The following is a 22390-nucleotide window of genomic DNA, read 5'->3' on the forward strand; positions in this document are numbered from 1 at the left end:
GAAATTCCAGTGACATTGACCCTGAGCTGAATTTCTTCCCATGAGTTGGGGGATGGTGGGGTTTCCAGCCCCACCTTGTGGTAACTGCCTCCTCTCCACAGGACTCACCTCTCAAAGCTGTGCAGATGTTGTGGGTGAACTTGATTATGGACACGTTTGCCTCTCTGGCCTTGGCGACAGAGCCGCCCACTGAGTCGCTGCTGCTGCGGAAGCCGTATGGCCGGGACAAGCCCCTGATCTCTCGGACCATGATGAAGAACATCCTGGGTCATGCAGTCTACCAGCTCACCATCATCTTCACACTGCTGTTTGTGGGTAAGTTGGCCCAGGGGCACACTGCACTGTTATTGATCCTTCAGGCTCCAAACCTGTCTGCTGGTAAAAGGCACAGATGAGCACCCAGGGACCTAATTTACAGCAAGGACCCCTCAACCCTCACCTTCTTCTGTTCCTCTCTGTATGCCCCACCTAGGTGCCACAGGCCCGTGAGCAGCTGAGATGCCCTCCACTGCTCCATAGAGAAGGTGGCATTTCTCATTATACATCCAGACTCAGATCATGCACCCATCTGTCCACTTACCCCATGACTATTTCTCCAGGGGACAATGACCAGAGCACTCTGCCAGAAGCTGTGGAAGGAGGAGAACCTGAAGAGAAAGGGGAGAGGAGGAGGAAGAAGGGGAGGGAAGAGGAGGTGATAGAAGGGAGAAAAAAGGGGGTAGAGGAGGGGTGGCAAAGAAGGGAAGGTGGACAGGGGAGGAGGGGAGGAGGGAAAAGAGTAATGGAGAAGAGGGAAAGAAGGAGGAAGGAGAAGAAGGGTAAGAAGGAGGAAGGAATGTAAAAGGGGGAATGGAGGAGGGAAGAGGAGGAGGAAGGAGGTGCAAGATACAGAGAAGAGGAGGGGAGGAAGCAAGAGAGGGTCAGGAAGCACAAAGGGAGGCGAGGGCAGGGGAAGGGAAAAAGGCAGAGGCAGGAGTGTGGACAGCAGAGGGAAGAACTGATGGGGAGTGGCTGGGCAGAGGGTGCTCAGAGTGAACGCCATAGGGCCTCCAGCCACTGGTTGTGCCTGCAGCCCACACGTGGAGGGCACCGAGCCCTCCAGCACACTGGCTACTTCTTGGAAGCCTGGTGCCAGTGTTGGCTATCCGGTCCTCCTCCGAGTTTCCTTCTGTGTCTGGCAGGCTCCGTTGAGCAGATTTCTTTATTTATATAAGGATGGGTTTATTGGTTTGTCTGTGACTCCTCTCCTTTATGCCAGGGTGCTCTCCATGTATCTGTGACCCTGGATCATGGGGTGGCCTGGGTCACCGTCATAGTACTCCAGAGCCTGGTGAGACACAGCTTTCAGTGCATATTCCTGGGGGCAAGTTCAAAGCTCAGTGTACAGGACTCATGGTTGGAGGAGGGTCAAATATCAGTATCTAAAAGTCCTCTGGGGGACCTTTCTCTGATTTCTTGGGAGCAGAAGCCTCTTGCAGCCTGCCCAAGGGTCTAGGTCAGTTGCCTTGTCTGAGGGGCAGGGCAGAGGATGGCCAGCTGCCCTGCACCCTGCAGCGCCGCCCCCAACTCAACTCAGCAGGCAAATGACAAAAGATGTGACTGGAGTCTGTCTCAACTTCTTCATTCCTGCCCTTGCGTTTGGATTTCAGGTTTCAATGCCAGTTCCCCACCCCCCAGGTTCAGCCCCTGGCCTTGGCTGTCACCCTGTGGGGTGAGGGAGTCCTTGCTCTCCCCTTACAGTTGTCTCACAAGGGGTCAGGGCTGTACCTGGCTTGGGGCCCTGCCCCCTCACATGCCCCTCGGCTTGCAGGGGAGCTTTTCTTCAACATCGACAGTGGGAGGAATGCACCCTTGCACTCACCACCCTCAGAGCACTACACCATCATCTTCAACACCTTCGTCATGATGCAGCTCTTCAATGAGATCAATGCCCGCAAGATCCACGGTGAGCGCAATGTCTTCCACGGCATCTTTGGCAACCCCATCTTCTGCACCATTGTCCTGGGCACCTTTGCAATTCAGGTAAGAAGGAGTGGCTCCACTCTTGGAAAAGGTGGGGGAGCAGGCGACCATGTCCCCCACTACTGGCCTCTGAGTGCATCAAAGGAGGCCTCGCCCTAGGTCCACCTGTTGGTGTCCAGAGGTGCTCAGTGGGCCTTCTCAGACCTGACCTTATACAGGTCCCTCTGGGTCTGTCACTGCCATTTCTAACAATTCATTGGTGGGAGGCCACCATAACTCCAGAAGTTTCCTTTGCAGATGTTCTTGTCCCCATTGCTGACACACAGGCCTCTGCCTACCACAGTGCCATGGACAGGCTGGTCGGTCAGCTCTCCAGGAAGGGCTGAGCATTTGAATGTAGGGTATGTTAACAAAAAATGTGACATATAGTGAGGTCAACAGACCAGGATACTTCGTTGCTCACAGTTCTCTGAGAAAGGAGTCTGCGGCACCATGGGGGACCACCGGGAAAGCACCTGGGTCAGTCAGGAGGCTCAGGGGAAGTAGGGGACTGTGGGCAAGAAAGAGCCTTTACTGTAGTTTCTAACGAAGGAACTGTGAGATGGGGTGAGCAAACTAAGGATTGGCTAGTGTGGGTGGTTTCAGGGTTCTGGGACAGAGGGCTGTCCCAGCTGTCTGGAATCTGGCCCTGGGTGAATAGGATGAGGAAGAGCGGCCTGAAGTGTGAGAACCCAGTAGCAGAGGTGGTTGGTCTGTATTTGAAAAGCTCACCACTGGGTGGAGGCTTCCTCCCAAGAGGGAGGCAATGAGGAAACAGGAGGCTCAGGCAAGGTAACTCAGACATGTCACTCAGGTGTCCAGAGCAAGGCATGTCCAGTATATGCAGGCAGGGCAGATGTTAAAGAATCAAGTTTACAGAAGATGGGAATGTGGCTAACCCACTAAGCCCTTCTGCCTGGGAAAACCTACAGCCCTTCTGAGTCTCTGAGCAGGGTGGCAGGGCCAGCCTGGAGAGCAGGACGGGCCCCAGTGCTAGAGGAGGAGGGTGGTATCATTAGGTGTGTCGGCTGAACCCGCCTCCCTCCCACCCCTCTCCTGCAGATTGTCATTGTCCAGTTTGGTGGAAAGCCCTTCAGCTGCGCCCCCCTGTCCACGGAGCAGTGGCTCTGGTGCCTGTTTGTTGGCGTTGGGGAGCTGGTCTGGGGACAGGTGAGTGTGCCTCATCAGCTTCCCTAGTCCTGCCCCCTGCCCATCTGCTCTGCAACAGTGCTGCTGCTGGGCGCAAGGCCAGGGAATCATGGGTAGCCCGAGGACCCCTGCCCCAGCTCCCTGCTCCAGAGCCTGGGAGCCCAAGCCTGAGAAAACATGCAGCACGTTTGGGTGGGTGGCACACACAGCAGGGCTCAGACCTGGGACATGCCATGACTCAGGTGCAAGGCCACAAGTGACAGTATCAGCAGAAAGAAGGCAAGGGACCATGGCTGAGATGTCACAGGGCCTTGGCAAAACCACCCAGCACTCCCCTTTTCATTATTGGACCTGAAAATCATCCCTTAAAACTGGGTGCCTTGGAAAATCCCCACAAGTTTGAAAACAAACATCCTGCTAAGTTCTCCAGAGACAAAGAGGAAATCTCAAGGGAAATGAGGACGTACTTTGAGCTAATGGAAAGTGAAACTGACACCTCAAGCTCTATGGGTTGTAGTCAAAGCCACGTGTATAGGGGAGTTCACAGCACCCAGTGATGAAGTCAGAAAGAAAGAGCCTGGGTGCCAGGGCTGCTCAGAGCACAGGAGGATCCAGCCCAGGCCTCTGAAAGCATTTCCCCAGAGACCTAGAATACAGGGATAGGATGCTGAGTCCAGGATCCACTTTGTCCTGTGCGTCACTCACCTCAGGCCACCACAGCAAATAGCACAGACTGAACGGCTTAAACAGCAGAGAGTCTTCTCGAACTGCCCTAGAGAGTGGAAGTCCAAGATCAAGCATATGTAGGGCGGGTCCAGGAGAGACCAGGAGCAAGCTTCCAGGTCCCCTGCCAGTGGAGTTGTGTGGACAGCACAATGTCCCCAGCAATGATGTATGACAACACGCACAGAGTGCTGCCACCAGGGAAGCTCCCCTGAGCAGTGGTGTCCAGGGACTTTACCGGGGGTTGTGCTGTCAGCCTGGGGTGCACATGTGGCTGACCTCAGTCACTCAGTCTCCAGCCCCTGGAGGCCAAGCTCATATGTTCGACCCAGGCCCCCACCAGAAAGCACTCTGTCAGCACAGACTAGCTGGCAGGGCCCTTGGCCCAGGCAAACCATGATCTTCTCATCAGGCAGGGAGTGCCAGGGGCCTGGAGGTCCCCTTCCAAGAGTTGAGGGCCGAGGCTATAGCTTCCTCTGGTAAGACAAACCCCATAGTTCGCACACTATGTGGGAAGGTTGTAGCAGATGCTCCTCTGGCCCTCTGGATGGCCGGAGGATGACAAGGAGCCACAGGCATGCATACTGGGGTGCTGCAGCCCACCCCCACTTCGTGGCATATCACTGCTCCCTCTCTGGGAAATACTCCACACTCAGCTCCCTACGGACTGCTCTGGGTCTGCTCTCTGATTAAACATGGGAAACAAAGTCCTCCAGAGAAAAAAGGCTGGCTCTCGCTCTGGAGTATGGATTTGGCACCAGGCAAAAGCGACCCAGGCGTGTAGCCTCAGGGACAAGGAAGGGATGTCTAGTCCCAGGTATGGGGAGACAGGCTGGTCTCAGCCATTGTCAGAGGGAGATGAGCTTCCTGGGTCCCTTCTGGGCCACAGCAGAGCTCCCATCATGAAAAGCCCAGCACTGCTCTGATGGCCACCTCTGCCTGCTGTCCCTTGCCTCTGACCCCACAGGTCATCGCCACCATTCCCACCAGCCATCTCAAGTGCCTGAAGGAAGCAGGGCACGGGCCAGGGAAGGACGAGATGACTGATGAGGAGCTGGCCGAGGGGGAGGAAGAGATTGACCACGCCGAGCGGGAGCTCCGCAGAGGCCAGATCCTCTGGTTCCGGGGCCTCAACCGGATCCAAACACAGGTAAGCTGCCATGCCACTAGCTTACTCAAGAGGGTGGCAAAAGAACAAGAGGCAGAGAGTGGGCAAGGTCAGCCTGAGACTGACAGGGAAATACCCTTGGGTCTCACAGCCATGATCATAAGGGCAGTTGCTAAGTGTCCCTATGCCACCCACAGACATACCTGTCAGCAGTTGTGGTACTGAGATGGCCTGTCCCCAACACCTCCTTCAGAGCCCAGGTGGCCCTCTCCATAGTGAGAACAGGTGTCAGCTACAAGTGTGTGCTGTGACCAGTGGATGTCTCTCTGGGGACTCCGAGGAGCTGCTAGGCCCCCCTGTATTTGGAAGAAACTGTCCCAGGTCACAGAAAAGGGACATTCTGAGGATGACCTAGATGCTCATTTCAAGTAGCCCTTGGCAAGCTCACTGTTCATTGGTCCTTTCTGTTCACATCACTCTACAAATATCAGGACTGCAGTCCTCTATAAAGTCACGCAGCCACAATGATTGCCTAGACATGGTCATTTGCCAAGGCTTCACGAGAGCCCGCCTGCCAGAGCCCGCCCTGCTCTCTGCCCCCAACTCTTCCCAGCCAACCTTCTTCCCAGAATGTTCCATATTTTCTGTCTCTCCATGGTTTTCCCACGCACTCACTTGTGATCCCATCACAGCCTAGCCTCTGCCCTCAGCATCCCAGAGGCTCTCGTCCAGGTCTGCAAGGCATCCTCCTGGTTCTCAGGATCAGGCTGTCCCTCCTTTCCTGCTTCAAAGCTTCTTCCCAGAGCCCTTCTGGAAGTGCCATCATCCCTGTTCTCCATGGCAGCTTGCTGTCCCCTCTCCACCTCACTCTCTGTTCCTGCCTGGCACCCCCACCTCCCGCTGAGACATCAATCTACCTTGCTGTGGCCCTCATGTGTGGAAAATCCCATGGACCCTGGGGCACTGAACCCAATAGGGAAGGAAGGAGGAGTGGGTAAGAGCTGCCCCTCCTGTGGGGGATCCTGCCTGACAGCCCTCAGCCCCATTAAGTCACCTGCAGCCGCCTTTCATTCAGCTTCTTCAGCCCCTGCTGATCTGCCCCACTAGGCCCCATGGATGCTGGTCTCTTCCTGTTCAGTTCCCGACACCCCCTCACTCACCACCTCCTCCTCTGCCTAGCCAAGAATACCAGAGCACCACACTTCCACAATATGCCTCACAGCACCCACACTGGGTTCAGCCCAGACCACTGGCCCTGTAGCCCCCAGCTTACCTCCTCCCAGCCCCCCAGCTCCTGACCAGTGACTCCAGAGCCCCAGACACATCCAAAACCCTCTTCTTGTCTCCCTGCACGCCTGGTGCAGTGGCATGGCGCATCAGCTCAGCTCTGCCTCCTCAAGTGCGAGTCCCCAATCCTACTGCCACCCTCACCCTGTGAAACCTCCTCTCAACATAGCCAGTCCTGCCCCTCCTGTGATTCCTGCTGCCTCACCTCCCATCCAGGATCCTCAGTCCCACTGCTCCTGACCTAGCTCCAATTGCTTCTCGTCCTGATGGTCCTACCAGAAAGGACACCATCTCACCTGGCTTGGCCTTTCTCCAGAGTCTGTTTAGGTAGCTTCCTGTCTTGGATCCCTTGGCCTGGAGCAGGACCTGAGACACATCTCTCCCTGATGTCTGCCCTCCAGCCCATAACACATTGCCACATGCTCATCCCAAAGAATCTTCCATGCAACATGCCCAAAGCACCCTTCCTCGGCAGCCTGTGCCTGCACCACCCCAGGTCCAATGCTACCTCCCCGTGCATACAGCTCCTGCACAACCCCTGGGGGCTCATGGGGCTCAGCCTTAAGCACCCTTCCTCTCCTCCCCAGACTCCAGCTTCAACTCTGGCCATGAGCTCCCAGCCTCCTGCCTGCTCTGCCAGCCTTTGCTCAGCTAAGCCCCTCCATAGTCACTGTCCATACCTTCTCTCTTGTAGCCTCTTTCCCCACCCTAAGGGTGAAGTCCAGGGTACAGACAGTGACCCCCAAGCCCCTGCCACATGGTGTCACCCCCATGCACCCTGTGCCTCTGTAATCCCTGCTGCCTTTCCAGATGTGTGCTCTGCTTACCTGCTTCACTGTACCTCCACGCTGGCCACTGTCTGGGCTCCAGGCCTCTCCAGATCTCTCTATGTCCCCTCAGGGCCCCTCCTCATCCTGCAGCAGCTCACTCAAAGGCCACCACCTTGTGAAGCCTTCTCAGAGTCCACTCCCTCCCTCGTGAACCATTGGCACACACACTGATGGCAGTTTTACTCCCCATGACCAACCATCTGTGCACCTAGCCCAGGGTGCTAAAATCAGTGAGGAGCAGAATACCTCAGGGAACTTTCCGAAGCTGCAGAGTCCAGGACCGCCCCCAAGAGCTCAGGATCCTTAGGGATGGGTGAGGTGGCACCAAAGAACCCCATGTTTAAGGAGCTCCCCAGGGGTCCAAGGGGCTTCTGCATTGGAGAAGCAGGAGGCCAGGTCTCTTACTCATTCCTCTTGGCATGCCGAGCACCTAAGCCCATGTGGCCAGGGAAGAATGTCTTAGGTCTGGAAGAACACTGAGTGCCTGGTAGGAGAACGAGAGTTGCCTCTGCAGCCAGATGTCTAGGTCTCCTCATTGCCTTCTGGCCACTCAACTATGAGCCCCCACCCACCCTGTCCTGGCCCAGATAGGCAGAGCCTGAAACTGGCTTGAGCCTTGGTAGGGGTGGGGGTGGGAAGGAGTTCAGCAGCACCTTGCACCCCTGATCAGCACATTTTGCTTTCATCAGTGAACCTAAGATGGTGAGCCTAGCTTTTCTAACAGCTGAGACAGCAGCCCTGCCCTGATCTGAGGCATCTCAGAGGAGGTCAGTAGTACCATGGCCACCTGTGTGTCTGTGTCTCCTGTGTGCCTACAGGCCTGCCACTGCTGCCAAGCTAGTAGAGCAGGTCCCCACAGTTGAAGTCTTGTTCCAACTACCAATGTCCATATAGACACTGGCTGATCAGGTTCCTCCTTTACACAAGAGGAAATGGGCCCATAGAGAAGAGACTTAACCAAGGTCACCCAGTAAGAGTGTGGGCCTGCCGAGGTCAAAGTCTCCATCCCCTGATACTCTGTGAACTCCATGCCCTCTCCATAGAGTCACTCATTTCTCCACAAGATCTTGACTTTGTCACATCAGATTCACTACACTTCTTAACAATGCTGAACCAATTGGTACTTTAGCTCACTTTTTAACAGTGTCTATTCTTTTTTATTCAAAATACCTGCTTGAAAAATAGAAAGAAAGCCCCCCAGGTTGTATGTACACCCCAAGCTAAGAGAAACTTTTCTCTAGGCAGCTGGCCCTAGATTTCTGGACTTTGTGAACCACAAAATTGCTCCCCAGATTTCAGAGGCCAGCACAACTTTTTAAGTGAAGGCATTTCTAACCAGCTACTTGTTCTCAAAATCATTTCATACTAAGTTATGAATGCACCAGATCATTAGGATGCCATTCCACAATAAAATAAAATAAAATAAAAAAGTCCTTGAAACCCAGAACATGGAGCTTTTTGGAGCGCTCATGACGTGATGTAGTTCACATTCTATTAGAAACCAATGAGAAGCGTCAGCAGCAACTAGGCTTCCAGGAGTGGAGGATGGGTGACAATTTTGCAGTATTTTGACTGATGCCATCAATCCATCAGGACACCACACAGAGAGTCCAAGTCAGAGGCAGTAAAGGCATCTTTCCCTTCCCTCATCACCTTTGCCACAGTAAAAGTACCCTCTTGAAACAGACCTATCTCTATAGCCTCAGGAACATCTGCTCATTCTAGGGAGGAGACACCCCCCCCCCAAAAAAAGATAATGACATTATGGCATGGGTCATCTTCCTTCAGTGTGTTCAGGTACACCTTGTGGGGGCTCAGTATGCCTCCCTCACAGGTATCAGTCCTGGTCATGAGGTTCTCCTGCTCAAGAGAGGGATGTGCTGGCAGAAGGGGGTCTCAGTGGCCAAATACATGACAGTGATTCTTCTATAGCATGCCCAATGGTTGAATGATGGATGTATTCATTTTGGTTGTGGTAGGAGTCTGAGCACTCAAGCTGCCTTCTTCCAAGAAGCCTGACCCCATATCAGATACCCCACTGAACCTGGTGGCCACCTCATAGCCATTGCAAGGCTTAAGGGTGGAGCAGGTTTTGGGACTGAAAGCAGGTAGCCAGTGAGCTCTGGGCTCCAGAAATGCATACTTGCTTTGCTGTTCACATCCAATGATCACTTTCCAGAAATCAGATCCACCTTCTAAGACACCAAATATCCTCCCTACCCCTGCACTAAGGGCATTCACAAAGATATGGCCAAACATGTGCCACACCAGGCTGGCCTCCCAGAATCTAGGCACATGGTCTCACAATGGCAGGACATTCACTATGGCCACTCAGATGCATTTCCTTTGAACCCCACACCTCAGTCTGATCCACCCCTAGGCCTCCATGCCAGCCCAAAGCCAGGTCAGAAAGTCCAAAGACACTGCGACTCCCAGATAGTTCACCCACACAGTTCTCATTTTCTGAAGACCCACTTCCCTTTTGACTCCTAAGAAGCTTAAAGGGTGGGGACAAAGCAAAAAGCCAAGTCTGTTTCCCAGAGTCCAGGCTCTCTGCTCTCCCTCCCACCATGCCTGTGCCCCCTCCCCTTTTTAAGTCCACTCTTCCACTGAGGCTCAATCACTTGGATGAGCTGTAAAAAGAGAGTGATGGCCGCACCTCCCAGTAAGATGGGGCAGCTTGGCAGGGTGAGGTGCAATGTAAACAAAGGACAGGCCCAGGGACAGCCCCTGTCCCCCTGCCATACAATCAAGGAGCATTGCCACAGGGAGCCTTATTTCTAATAGAAGTGTGTCATATCCCTCAGGTTTGTTGGGGCGGAAAAAAAAAGGTTGAAAACCACTGACCTAGGATAACAAAGTATTGCCAGACACAGGTATTTATTGACGAGTGGCTTGCCATGAGCTTACCGTGAATGCAAATGACTCTCAATGTTTGCAGTGTGCCTGGTTGTTAACTGCCTGCCCTCCCAGTCTTCTGAGAGCTAATCATTTTGCTCAGCAAACCCTCTCTTGGTAGGTGACACAGAGGCCAGCCTGGGCCATGGCCACAGCCCCACCAGGGAGCTGGGCGACCTAGATGAGGCTTTGCTGTCACAGTATGTGCCCAGTGTGGTCCCTGTTCTCACCCAGCCCCACCCCCGTGCGGTAGCTGGGATAACAGTGCAAGCCAAACTTTATCTCATTTTCTCTCCCACAGATGGAGGTAGTGAGTACCTTCAAGAGAAGCGGTTCATTTCAGGGTGCCGTGCGCCGGCGGTCTTCAGTCCTCAGCCAGCTCCATGACGTAACCAATCTTTCTACCCCTACTCACGTAATTCTCTCTGCTGCCAATCCCACCAGTGCCGCTGGGAGTGAGTCTTGAGTCCCCTTTTCTCTCATAAATGGCATCTCTGGGGGAGAAAAAAGCCTCCCCAACTCTTCCTTCTCTTTTTTTCCAGTCTTGCATCCTCCGCTCACCGTGGCTTTTCCGTTCTTTCTTTATTGCTCTGTCCAGTCCTTCCCGCCCAGATGGTGTATCTCTCCAAAGCCATATTCTCTTAGAAATGTACCGAATCCATGGCACTGCTGGACCTTCTGTCCTTTTCTTTGTTTGGTGTTTTTCTTTTCTCTCTCTTTTTTCTTTTTTCTTTTTTGGTTTTCATTTAGTGCTCCTTGTCATTGGTTTTCTTTTCTTGAACTTGTCTGCATTTGCCAATGGTTCTCCATAACTTGGGCTGCTTCTGGTGGTGTCTGGTTTCAGGCTGGGGCCTTGGTCAGTGTTCAGTGAGGCAAGCAGGGAGGCAAGCAGGCTCAGGGCCACCTTCCAGGGCTGGAGGGGAAGGCAAGTGCTTTTTCTGGCATTATTTGCAGTGGAACAATCCAGCCCACCTATTTGGGTCTAAAGTGTCCGCTTCCAGAACTCTCCTTGAGGTGGTTTCCAAAGGCACTAGATCTGATATGAGCTTCAGGAGGCCACTGTCACGTGTTCCCAGGTGGGCTTGGTGGTGGTCAGCTGCTCCTGCTCAGGTGCTACCTGCCCCATAGGCCCCTGCCCTGAGCCCCACCGGGTGTTAGAGGTGTCTGACGTCCCGTGAGCTGGAGCCTTCCTCGCACCTCGAGCCTGCCTCACGCCCAAGCCTGCACTCTACTACATTTCCATGTGTTCCCGAAGCACCTTCACTCTTTCCAAACAGGCCTTGGCATGGGAAGGTCTTAACCCAATCTGATCCACCCTTTCCCCTCCTTCATTTGAGAAGCTGGGAGATATCAATTCCCTTCTGTATGTTCCAATAAAAAGTTCCTGCCATGTCTGTCACATTTTAAAGAGAACCCAGGGGCTGTCCTAAACAAGTAGACACTTCCCTAATTACATCTTTTCACAAAGACAAAGGGCAAGCCACTAGACCACAGAACCCCCCAGCCCAGGGAACATTGTGGCCCCCCTGCTCCCACCCAGAGCAGCCTGCTTCTTGTAACAAACCTGAGATTCCAAAAACCAAACAGTAAACCTTCAAGTATGAGCCCAGATCCCCTGCCAGGATGGTTCGATGCTACCTACCTCTTTCCTTTCCTTTCAGTGAGACCCGGCAGCTCTCACCTCCGCGAACACACCACTTCCCCACAGACGGGAGTCGTTAACTACGCTGTTTCCCCCACCAGACCCTGGGATTTTCTTTTGCTTGATTTCATCTCTTTTCCTTTTTTCTTTTGTCTTGTCTTGTCCTTTTCCTTTCCTTTTCTTTTTTTTAGGAACTGGTGAGAGGTCCCAGTGGGGGGCGTCCCTCTTCTCGCTAAAGCTGTAATTTCAGGCCACTCTACCCTTTAAGGAAGGGATGTGAGCCGCACCGGTCCCCACCGGGCCACCTGGTCCCCTTCGGAAACAGTGCGCATGCACACACCCCTTCTCCAAACCATAGGCCACACACATCTCCATCTCCCTCTCATACTCACTGGGCTACCCGCCTGGGCCACAACTATTGGCCAACAGATGTCACAGGTGAATTGGAAAGCTCTGGCCTTGTCCCAGAGAGACCTTGCCATCACTTCACCAGAGAGGTCTACAGGAGGCTCAGCCTCCGTCAGTTAAGGGCAGAAATGTGCACAGCCTCCTAGGAGCACCTCAGCCAAGCTTGGGCTGGGCAGCATCACCTTCCTTCCTGGGAACAAGGAGACAATAGAGGGCATGAGTCTACATGAGGGACACATGCTGACCTGCTCCTGTACCTCCCTTCCCCTTGACTTCCTCCACATGTTTCTTTGCCATCTCTCTCTGTACTTTCTGTCTCTGTCCATCTGTCTGTTGACTTGAGAGGAAGGCAGCCAACACAACCCTTCTCCACATGCCCCTCAGGCTTTCTCCATAGCTCTAGCCTCTTGCCACTCCCAAGTCAACTCAGGCCTCCCCTCTGTGCTCCTAGTGAGGCCTGCTGGCTCATGGCTCCCTCTGAATTCCTCCAGCTTTCTCCCTGGGGGGCAGCCTCTCTCTCTCCTCTTCATCGTCTCCTAGTACCTTCCTTCCTTCTGTAGCAACCTGTTCCCCACCCCCCACTGCCTTCCCACTTCCAGGATCCCAGCAGTGCCACCTCTCCCACTGGTCACGAGCCACTCCAAGGGGACCTAACTACCACTTTTCCAGGATAAGGGTCACTGTCCCTTCCACACCACATGCTGCTGGGCAAGGAGCAGGCGACAGGGCACATTCTGTCTAACGAGGGCTCTGGTGTGACAGCAAGGGAGTCCCGATGTCCTGACTCACAAGGGTCAGCCTAAAAGGCTCATCCCAGCTAAGTGGCAGCACCTGAGAAAGGACCCTGCTGTGGAGAAAGATGCTGGTTGGAGGACCAGGCAGCATGGGGGGATGCGCCTGCTTCCTAAAGCCAGCGACCCAAACTGCTTCCTGCCATCATCACTGTGCGGCAGATTGGTTTGGAACTCTGAACCTGCCCCCCAGTCTGAGCTTCGAGGACCCCAAGAAATCACCAAACCCAGCACCCTCATTAGGGGAAGGCCTAGCAGAGTGGGGACTAGCTCCAGGTCTTCACCCTCTCTTGGAACTTGTCAGAAAGAAGGCAGGGTGCTGGCCACAATAGAGTTCCCAACCTAGCCAAGAGGCAGCATTTTAGGAGGTGCAGTAGTCACAGGTCACAAGGTCACCTAAGGACAACCGTGGTTCTTCCTTGCCCACCTCTTAGCCAGTCTGCACTCATCCCACATACTGGGGCAAGTCTCTCCAGCACACCCCAGCCTCTAGGCTGACACCATTTCCATTGAGAACCTTCGGCTCTCCACGTGGAAGGCCCAGTGCAGGATATGGACAAGGAGTCTGAGGGCCGGAGTGATACGTGACCTTGCTCGCCAATCCAGGCCTCAGCACATAGCCCCAAATGCAAGAAGTGTCTGGAGGATGTCCTTGGAGCTAGAGGGAGAGGAGCAGCACTCCCTGGAGGGGTGACCAGGGGCAGCGAGAGAGGCTGTGAATCTTGGGACTCAGTGTATCCACATCCACACCTGCCCACCCTTTGTAGCCGACCTCTGATCCCCTAGGCATCCCATGCCTACATGCACACACACACCTTAGCCCATTCAGGATGGGGGAATCCCAACACAGTCCCCACTCTCCGAGCAACGCACAATAACCTCCCAGGTCTGGGATGGCTTTGGTTGCCTCTTTCCCACTCGCTCAGCCATTTCTCCACACTGCCTGGCCTGGTGGCCACCCCTCCCATTGTGGCCATTTCATTCTCAGCCCAGGGCGTGGTACCTTTCCGTTCATGGCCACCATCTCATTTCATGGGACCTCAGCTGTGGCCTTGAGGCCAGCCCATACGAGTAGCTTGGGAAAGAGCATTCTTTAATAACCATTCTCAGTCTTTTTGAAACCAAGGGGGTACAAAAATCCCATTCCCTCTTGCTATGTCAGTTCCCCCTACCCCCGTTCCTGCCCTAGTCACATTATTCAGCTGAGTGTCAGGATCCCCTAAGGTGTAGCCACAGATGAGCAGCAAGTCCAGGGTGCTGGATGGCTGCCTCCAGGGTGAGCCAGCACACACAGACACAGCCCAGCCCCTCCCCAGCCATATACTCAAAGCCTGTTCCCCACCAAGTGCCTCGATGGCCCTCCCATTCCAACAGGCAGCTGAGCCTGGCCCAACCCTTCCTAAAGCAATGCTAGGCCACTATACTCGAATGTTTACTGTGACAGTGGTTTAGGAGAAGGCTCCAGACCCAGCCCGGTTAAAGAGACAGGGGCCTACAGTAAGTTTGGTAAGATGTAGCCAGAAGGGTTCCCTCAGGACTGTTTAGTTCTGATTAATCATGCAGGCATCAGATCATGGTAGTATCTTTATTTTGATTGGTTTTTGCAACCTTCTGTCCAACTTGGCAAAGCCAGCCAGGTGAGTCCCATGATTTCCTGGGACACACCCTGCTAGAACATGCTCATCACTCACTCACAGGACAGCAGCTCTCATCATTGAGGCAGTCCCACGGAGGAAGAAGCCTTGTAAAGTAAAAGTAGTCTTGTTTGCTCCTTTCTCAAGAGGTACATTGATTTAGAACCAAGTCTCCCCACCTGGGTTTCTGGGAATAGTGCATTTGCATTTTCTCTCAGCTATTTCACATTGTGCATACTATCTCCACACTAGGAACAGCACCAGCCCTGCCCTTTCTGAGCCTTCCTGCAACCACAGGGAAGGGCTTTCCAGGATATTCCTAAAGCACATGGCAGGTCACAGCCTAGGGCAGACGCTAGAACCCCTCTGAACCCTCCCCAGTAGGCACTTCTAGGTGGATGCGTAATGCTGGGAGTCAGGGCCCAGGAAGCTCAGGAGACACATTTGAGGCCTTGCAGCTGAACATAGCCAGGATGAGAAGCAAGGATGACCCCCTGAAAAGCCTGGGACTCGCCATGCCTGAGTCAGTTCAATGCAACATCTTGTTTACATTGACAGCATGAATCTGGGCTCTCCTGGTCCTGGGCACACGTGCCTACACAGAGGATAGGAGAAAATATGAGCAAAACTCACCAGCTATTAGTGTTTTAGCTTGCCAGCGTAACACAAAGCTGTGTCTTTAATTTGGTTGGGTTCAATCCCTCAGTGAAAGGGCCAGATTTAGCGTTTTCCCTGCTGCCCCTTCAATTGTGGCTATGTCACCCCACACCGTTTTGTGTTGCTTTCAAGGCATTGTTCACCCTCACACCTGCAGGGAGGGTTTGGGACCTGGGGACTCTGAAGTTCCTGGCAAACATGCTTCTCCTTGGTTGCTGTATCCAGAATTTGCTCTAAATCCAAAGCCCAGATGCCAGGGGAGGTGAGAGATTCCTTCTTCTTGCAGAAGATTCTGGATTGGTGGTTGGTACAGAGACAGACATGTTCATCAAGTGTGGGGGGGGGCTTTCAGGGAGCAGCAGAAGGGCAGGGAATGAGTCAGAAGAATTCTGTGAGTCTTGGCAGTGGGACAGGAGTGGAGGCCAGAGAGCATGACAACCCCCAGAGCCTGCTTCTCCCACAGCACAGGAGGGACAAGGCCAGGAGGTGTCAGGCACAATTTTTGTTGTTACTGCTGTCATCGTTGTTCAGGAGCCTTTGCTTTTATTTTTCTCTTCTCTTCTCTTCTTTTTCTTTTCATTCCCTTTTTGCATTCCTCTAATGGTGTTGATGTTCCCTCAGACCTTGGCTTGCCTCCCTGCTTTTGCATCTGTTCTCCAGCCCCACCACCACCTGCATTGCAAACTCAAGTGACTGAAGGTCAGAACAAAAGTGGGCACATCCACTTTCAGCTATGACCTTCACCCCCTCTGCTTGAGCCCCAGCCATCCAGCAGTAGTAGGGGCACATTGCAGAGTCTGACATAAGCATCCTTTTTGCTTCAACTCGATGTGCCTGGGGTGGCCCTGTGAGTTTGGAGCATCACCCACCATCCCCACTAGTGGATCTTACAGCTCAGGTGAGGGCAGGCCAGGGATAACATGCAGCGGCAGGGGATGGGCAGCAAATACAAGCAGAGAAGCAAGCTTACACTCAGTGCAGATGGTCACAAGCCTCTGAAGAGAAGAAAGCAGAGCAAGAGAAATATTAGGAGGACTATTTTAGGTAAAGGTTGTCTGGGACAGCCTCTGAGAGGCTGGATGCATGAACTGAGTTCCAAATAAGGAGAAAAGGCCAGCATGGGATGATCAGGCAGAAGAATAGCCTGGGCAGGAGGAAGGGCAGGTGTAATGGCCTCGGAGGGGGGGGGGGGCTCAGGCTGGCTAGTTAGAGTTAAGTGGGTAGAGAGCCACTGCACTGGTCTGGTGAAGCCATCATGGCAGGCACATGCCAGGCCCTATCCACTGAACCCTGCTGGGTGCAGGTGCCATTCTAGGTGCTGGGGATATCAGTGAACTGGGCAGACAGGGGCCTTATTTTCCAGAGAGAGGAGACAAAGGTGAAAACATGGGATGTGTGGGGTGTTTGAAGGTGAGCCATGTCAAGGAGAAAATGAAGCAGAAGAGGTACAGGGGTGCTGAAGGACATGGGTGGGTTGTGACTCTAAACTAGGAAAGAGGTGACAGGGAGCCATGAGGCAAAGGGAACCCCCAGTGCAAAGACTCTGAGGCAGAAGTGTGCCTGGCATGCTTAGGGAAGAGCCAGGAGGCTTAGGCTGAAGAGAGCAAAGGAGGAAGAGGAAGACAATGGCCTGAGGCAGGCCCTGTCAGGACTTGGGGTTTTCCTCTGAGCCACAGTTATTGGAGGGTTTGGACCAGTGGAGGGTGTAGCATGCTCTGGCTTCTGTTTGAAGGCATTGCTCAGGCTGCCATGCTGAGAATAGACTGTAGAGGTCAGGGACAGCAGCAGGACGGCCCAGGAGGAGGCGTGGGAGGAGACAGGCAAAGTGGAAGAGACAAGTGAAGTTCCAAGTCTGGAGATAAAGATGTGGGAGTGGTGAGCAGAGAGCTGGCATTAAGGCCACAGCAGATAAGAGCACCTAGGAAATTCGTGGGTGTAGATAAAAAAAGAGACAAAGCTCAAATACAAGCCCTGGGGCCCCTGGACACGAAAGGATATGGAGAGGAAGGAGGAGGACCTGGAGATCCAAGTCCAGCTGGGAAGTAGGGGTGTGGTGTGGGGAGCACTGAGTGCCCAGTGTGGGGGGGGGTCCCCAGGAAGTAAGCACAGAAGAGCACAGAGTAAATTAAATGAAAGCCATGAGTACCAACAACTCTCCAGGCTGTTGCCAGCAGCTAGAGAGGACTTTGGCACCAAGAGAGCAACTCTTTCAAGATGGAACAAATGAGTAACCTAGACAAGAGAGAGGGAGTTGGGTGTGGGGGCCAGGATGGGCACTCAGGCAGTAAAGGAGGGAACGGGAGCATGCAGGGGAGGGGATATCAGGCCTCAGTCAGGGTGAGACAGGAAGCTACAGGAGCCTCCCAGCCCCGGCCCAACTTGATCCTCCCTGGCCTTCCCATATGCCTTGGCCATAACCCTAGGAGTCATCTTTACTGGAGAGTGCTTTTCACGGCTCCCTTTTACTTTTAAATTATCCTGCTTGAATGTTTGGAATCCCCACCAGAAGGTGGGGGAAGGCAGGGCTCATCTCAGTAGTCAGAGAGAAGGGACCCCAAGGAAGTCTGCCACACAGATAGAACCCTGGAAAAGGTAGAGGGACCAGGCAGGTGGAATCTCTGCCTTCAGGAGTTGTGGATCCCAAGCAGCCTCCAGGGGCCCAGCAGACATGGCAGAAGCAGTGGAGGTGGGGAGGGTGTCACCGTGAAGAGGTTGAGAACTAGGGAACCACAGGACACACTGATGCATGGCATTGTGTCAGGGTCCAGGTGCCTCCGAGGTTTGGCTAGAGCCCTGCGCTGGGACAGGAAGACTAGGTAAGGGCTGAGGTTAGCAGGGGGAAGGCTGAGGGTGCTCTTCAGCCTTCTTCAATGGCCCATTAGCCACTGGAGGAGCAGTGAAGGAACAGCAGGTATGTAAGTTTAGCATGCCAGAAAGGGGTGGGCCCAGACACAGGTGGAGGTGGTACAGAAGGTGTGTTTGACATCAAGGTTGTCTGTGGGCTGTAGTACACATTAACAGAGAGCCTTGAGGGTGGTGATGTCCCTTTGGGAGTGGTAGAGATGGAGAGGTAGCCTGAGGATCCCACCCTGGACCCCTGGAACCATCTCAGGCCAGGAGAGGAGCCTGAGGAGGCAGTAAGGGCCATGTGCTGGGAAAGGGCACTGGTTCCATTCAGTCTTGGATGTGCTTTTGCTGGGACACACTTAACTCCACCATGGGGACGTCCCTGGGACCCTATGTGCAAGCTTGGCCCTCCAGGGTGGGTGTCTCTTAGTAATGTTTGCCGTTTCTCACTGAGCCAGTGTCTCAGGACTTCACTATGCCCTTCAGTGTTGAGTGGCCTGAAAACACCCCCATCATAAGACAAATGCCCACTCCTTTGTTAATAGCACAAGATTTGAATGCAGGGGAATGGAACCTGCAGGTCAGCTGTAAAAGACTCTCAGGATGGCACAAACCCTACTGAAAGCCCCAACCAGCAGAATGTTTGAGCAGCCAGCCCTGGCACCCCCTGTTGGTGATTGAGCAACTGCTCTTGTGCCAGGTTCTGGCACTAGGCAGCAAACAGACAGACTCAATCCCTTCCCCAAAGCCAGTGACAAGACAGACATTAAAGTGAGCCTTTGCTTACGCCCAGGAGGTGCACTCTGAAGGAATCTTCCAGGCTAGGACAGTGAAGCTGGGAATGAAAGGGCTGACTGCCCTTTTTGAGCAAAGTGCAAGGGGACCAGAGAAGGGTTTGAGCAGGGGCCTGGCCTGGTCATGTGACCCAGATCCAAGCAAGGGGCCCAGCTCAGCAAGGGGAAAGGGTATAACCAGAGTCATTGGATCATTGCTGGCAAAACCACCATAAAATGCTCCTGTGGTCAAGGGCAGCAGCTTGCAGCTTGCTCTCGTTTCTGTGACTTCAGGGGTGTGGCTGACAACTGAAATAGGTACTCCACCACCACCATGCAGCCACAGCATTGTGGTGGCTCCCCCACAATTCTGGCATCAAAAAAGGCCCAAATAATGAAGCCATATCTGCAATGGCTACTAAAAGTACATGTGCTTGGTGGGGCAATGCCTAGGAACCAGATGCTGGAGGGTTGAAAAGGACTCATTGTCAACAGCGTAAGTCATGGTCTAAATAAGGGGGCATCAAACATCTCCAAAAAAGGGGGTTGCAGGCCCAATCTTTGTCCCAACTATACAACTCTGCCCTTGGATCTCCAAGACAGCCATAGGCAATGCATAAATGAAGGGTGTGGCTGTGTACCAATAAAACTTTATTTATAAAACCAGGCTGAGGGCCAGAGTTAGCCCTTGGGCCACAATTTGCCAACACCTTATCTAAACCAAGGAAACCAAATTCTAGAACCTTGGACCTAGAATGATTTTGGAATTCAAGTTGTGTTTACCCACTCACACTAGGAGGGACTGGCTTCCCTATCTCATCACAAGGCCAGCAAAGGCCTTCCTGTTGAGTCTGGCTTCGAGAAGCAAGAGGGAGCTCAGGTGGGGGGCCAGAAAGTGAACAAAGAGAGGCAGCAACTCTGTGACTTGTAAGCCAGTGAGACTTAAGCATACGCATAAGTGAAGGTGAAGCATCAGCGAAAGGAGGGGTCAGAGAGACAGAGAGGCTAATGCTGGGAGCAAGGTCTTGCAGGAGGTACAGGGGTCAGAGGGCCACCATGGCCAGGGAGAAGGACGTTGTGGGAAGCTCTTCCCTATAGGGAGTTATGCTAATCTGAGGTCTGCAGATGCTAATGAGGTGGCCAGGGAACACGGTGCAGAAAAGTCTGAGTGGAGGAACTGAAATAAGTTGTCTTGGAGAGCAAAGAAAAGGAAGAGACCAGGGCATGAGAAAGGCTGGAGGGGCAGGTAGAACCAGATTGCAAAGTGGCACTGGTAGTTGGGGATGTATAGATAGAAGGGTCTTCTAATGGAAACGATGACACAATCAGATGCACCCAGATGCGGGCCAGGAGGCTGTAAAGAGACACAAGGAATTACCGCAGTGGATCACGACATCTGGGCAGGACAGGCTTAGGTGGGTGCAAATCAAAAATAGGACCATTTTCAATTATGGATGCCTCCGGATGGGCAACTGATAAGATCTGAAGCCTGGACCTCTGAGGAAGGGCCTGGGCCATAGTCCCTAGTTATAGCCAGATGAGTTCCAGAGCCATGTCTAGGGCTAGGAGGTGGACCTGGGGATGTGGTCAGACAGGAGGAGGGCCAGGGCCAGGCCAGGACTCTGGGGCACCCTGGGACAGAGGAAGGAGCAGTGGAGATGGGGCCAGAGTAGCCAGTGAAGTAGGAGGGGGGCCAGGTATGGGAAATGCCAGGGAAGCCAGAAGTTTTCAGAGAGAGGGGCAGTTGGCTGTATTGAGCGCCCCTGAGGGATCAAATGAAATGGAGACACAGAAACGGCTGCTGGACTTAACAGGAAGACTGATTGCCAGGTGGATCTGGGCATGGCAGGTGCTGGCTGTGGCCAGGAGAGCTGGGAGGGCAGAGAAGTGGTTCCTAGAAAATGCAGGGAGGAAGAACCACTCAAGAAAGGTTGGCAATGCACTCTCCAGCATTCTCCTTTTTCAGATTATCTTTCTGGTCTACCAAATTGGAATTCAGATTTGGCAGACCCCAGGGACCACCTGAGCCAGTCCCCTGATTGGAGAATCAGGAAAAGAAGAGGTAGCAGCCAAAAATTCTTAGTGCTTCTGTCACTCTTGAGTTCCAGAATATCTGCCAAGATCAACCTACAGAAAGCCACTGCCACTTGTCCTGCATGTGAATCAGTTGACAAGACTGAGACCCAAACTGAAAATCCTTACCACAGCCAGGCAGAGCCACCCCAACTGCTCCATTCCAAAGGATGAACATTTGTCACACAGTGCCCCGCCCCCGCCATTGATGTGGGTGGAACTTGCCAGCACCAGTCTGCCATTGATTGTCTCCTTTCTTTCTTCTTTCCTTCCTTCCCTCCTTGCTCCCTCCCTTCCTCCATGCTCCCACCTCGGGCCCCTGTCCCTCAACCTCCCGCTCCAGATCCGAGTGGTGAAAGCATTCCGTAGCTCACTCTATGAAGGCCTGGAGAAACCGGAATCCAAGACTTCCATCCATAACTTCATGGCAACGCCCGAATTTCTGATCAATGACTACACCCACAACATCCCGCTCATAGATGATACGGATGTGGATGAGAATGAGGAGCGCCTGCGGGCCCCCGCACCCCCATCCCCCAACCAGAACAACAATGCCATAGACAGCGGCATCTACCTGACCACGCATGGTACCAAGTCAGCTACCTCGTCAGTGTTTTCTTCCAGACCCGGGAGTCCGCTCCACAGCGTGGAGACGTCCCTCTAAACATAACTGCTCTCAGCACGCGCACCCCTGCACACACGGGCACCCAGGCAGGACGCACAGGCCTGTAAGGAGGGCACAGCCAAGGTGGCTGAAGACATGGCTCACACAGCACTTGCAAGAAGCCAGTCCTTTCAAGGCTTCTTACCTAGGACCAAGGAGATGGAGGAGGAGGAGGAAGAAAAAACTAGAAAACAAGTAGAGCTGTGTTTCCCAACCCCCTTTTTTTTTCTAACAAAGTGTTTTCTTAATGAACACGACAATGCCACCAGATGTTTGTCATTGGGGCTGTGAGTGGGGTAGGTGGTTGGTTTTGGTTTATTGGGAACTTCGTTGCACCCACTGGAGAGTAATTGGATCAACAGATTCATACAAAAGGAAAACAGGCCGAGCACTGCTTTGCACAGTTGGGAAGGACACCCCTAACCAGATAACTCACCGGAGGGAGCCACCTGCAAACGTACCCGAACTGCCAAGTGCCCCATCCCCAGGACACATGTGCAGTCTGTGTGTGTGCGTGTGTGCATTTAAACATATACGTACATATATGACCAGATGCATAGTTAAAGAACAAGGAACTATTTATTGGCATGATATTTCCATTCTTCTTGTCAGGTGTGTTTATTTTGAAATTTCATTATTTATTGTGGCAGGGTTGTTTTTGTTTTTTCAGAGAACTAGGCTGCAAGAATATCTTTTTGATTGCTTGCCCCGCCCCAGACTCACCTCCTTCTCCCATCTGTCCTCCCTCCTCCTGGCATCATTCCTGGCCATGACACCATTGAGATTCCCACTAGAAAGTCAGGGGAGGGAAGGACGAGGTTAAAGTGGAAGTAGTTACAATTGGAAGAACTTTTGCACTTTGAGAGCCCTGCTTACAGAGGGAAAAAAAAAAAAAACATTTTGAT

At 53.2% G+C, this 22390-nt stretch overlaps 1 protein-coding gene across 3 annotated transcripts in view; it reads left to right on the forward strand.

Moving 5' to 3' along the window:
- Positions 1–22078, forward strand: part of ATP2B3 (ATPase plasma membrane Ca2+ transporting 3) — a 46946-nt gene extending 24868 nt beyond the window's left edge. Inside the window, exons 16-21 of one of the 3 annotated variants that reach the window (XM_090265260.1) lie at positions 102–315; positions 1811–2022; positions 3064–3171; positions 4841–5023; positions 10298–10411; positions 21165–22078. In XM_090265260.1, coding sequence (XP_090121386.1) covers positions 102–315; positions 1811–2022; positions 3064–3171; positions 4841–5023; positions 10298–10411; positions 21165–21485 — 1152 coding nt within the window. In that variant the 3' untranslated portion in view covers positions 21486–22078. The remainder of the gene's footprint in view (positions 1–101; positions 316–1810; positions 2023–3063; positions 3172–4840; positions 5024–10297; positions 10412–21164) is intronic. The other 2 variants (XM_090265259.1, XM_090265261.1) reach the window with 2 other exon arrangements.
- Positions 22079–22390: the final 312 nt, after the last annotated feature.

This window comes from Furipterus horrens, unplaced genomic scaffold (assembly GCF_987537825.1).
Source record: "Furipterus horrens unplaced genomic scaffold, mFurHor1.1.pri manual_scaffold_17, whole genome shotgun sequence".
NCBI classification, from domain to species: domain Eukaryota; kingdom Metazoa; phylum Chordata; class Mammalia; order Chiroptera; family Furipteridae; genus Furipterus; species Furipterus horrens.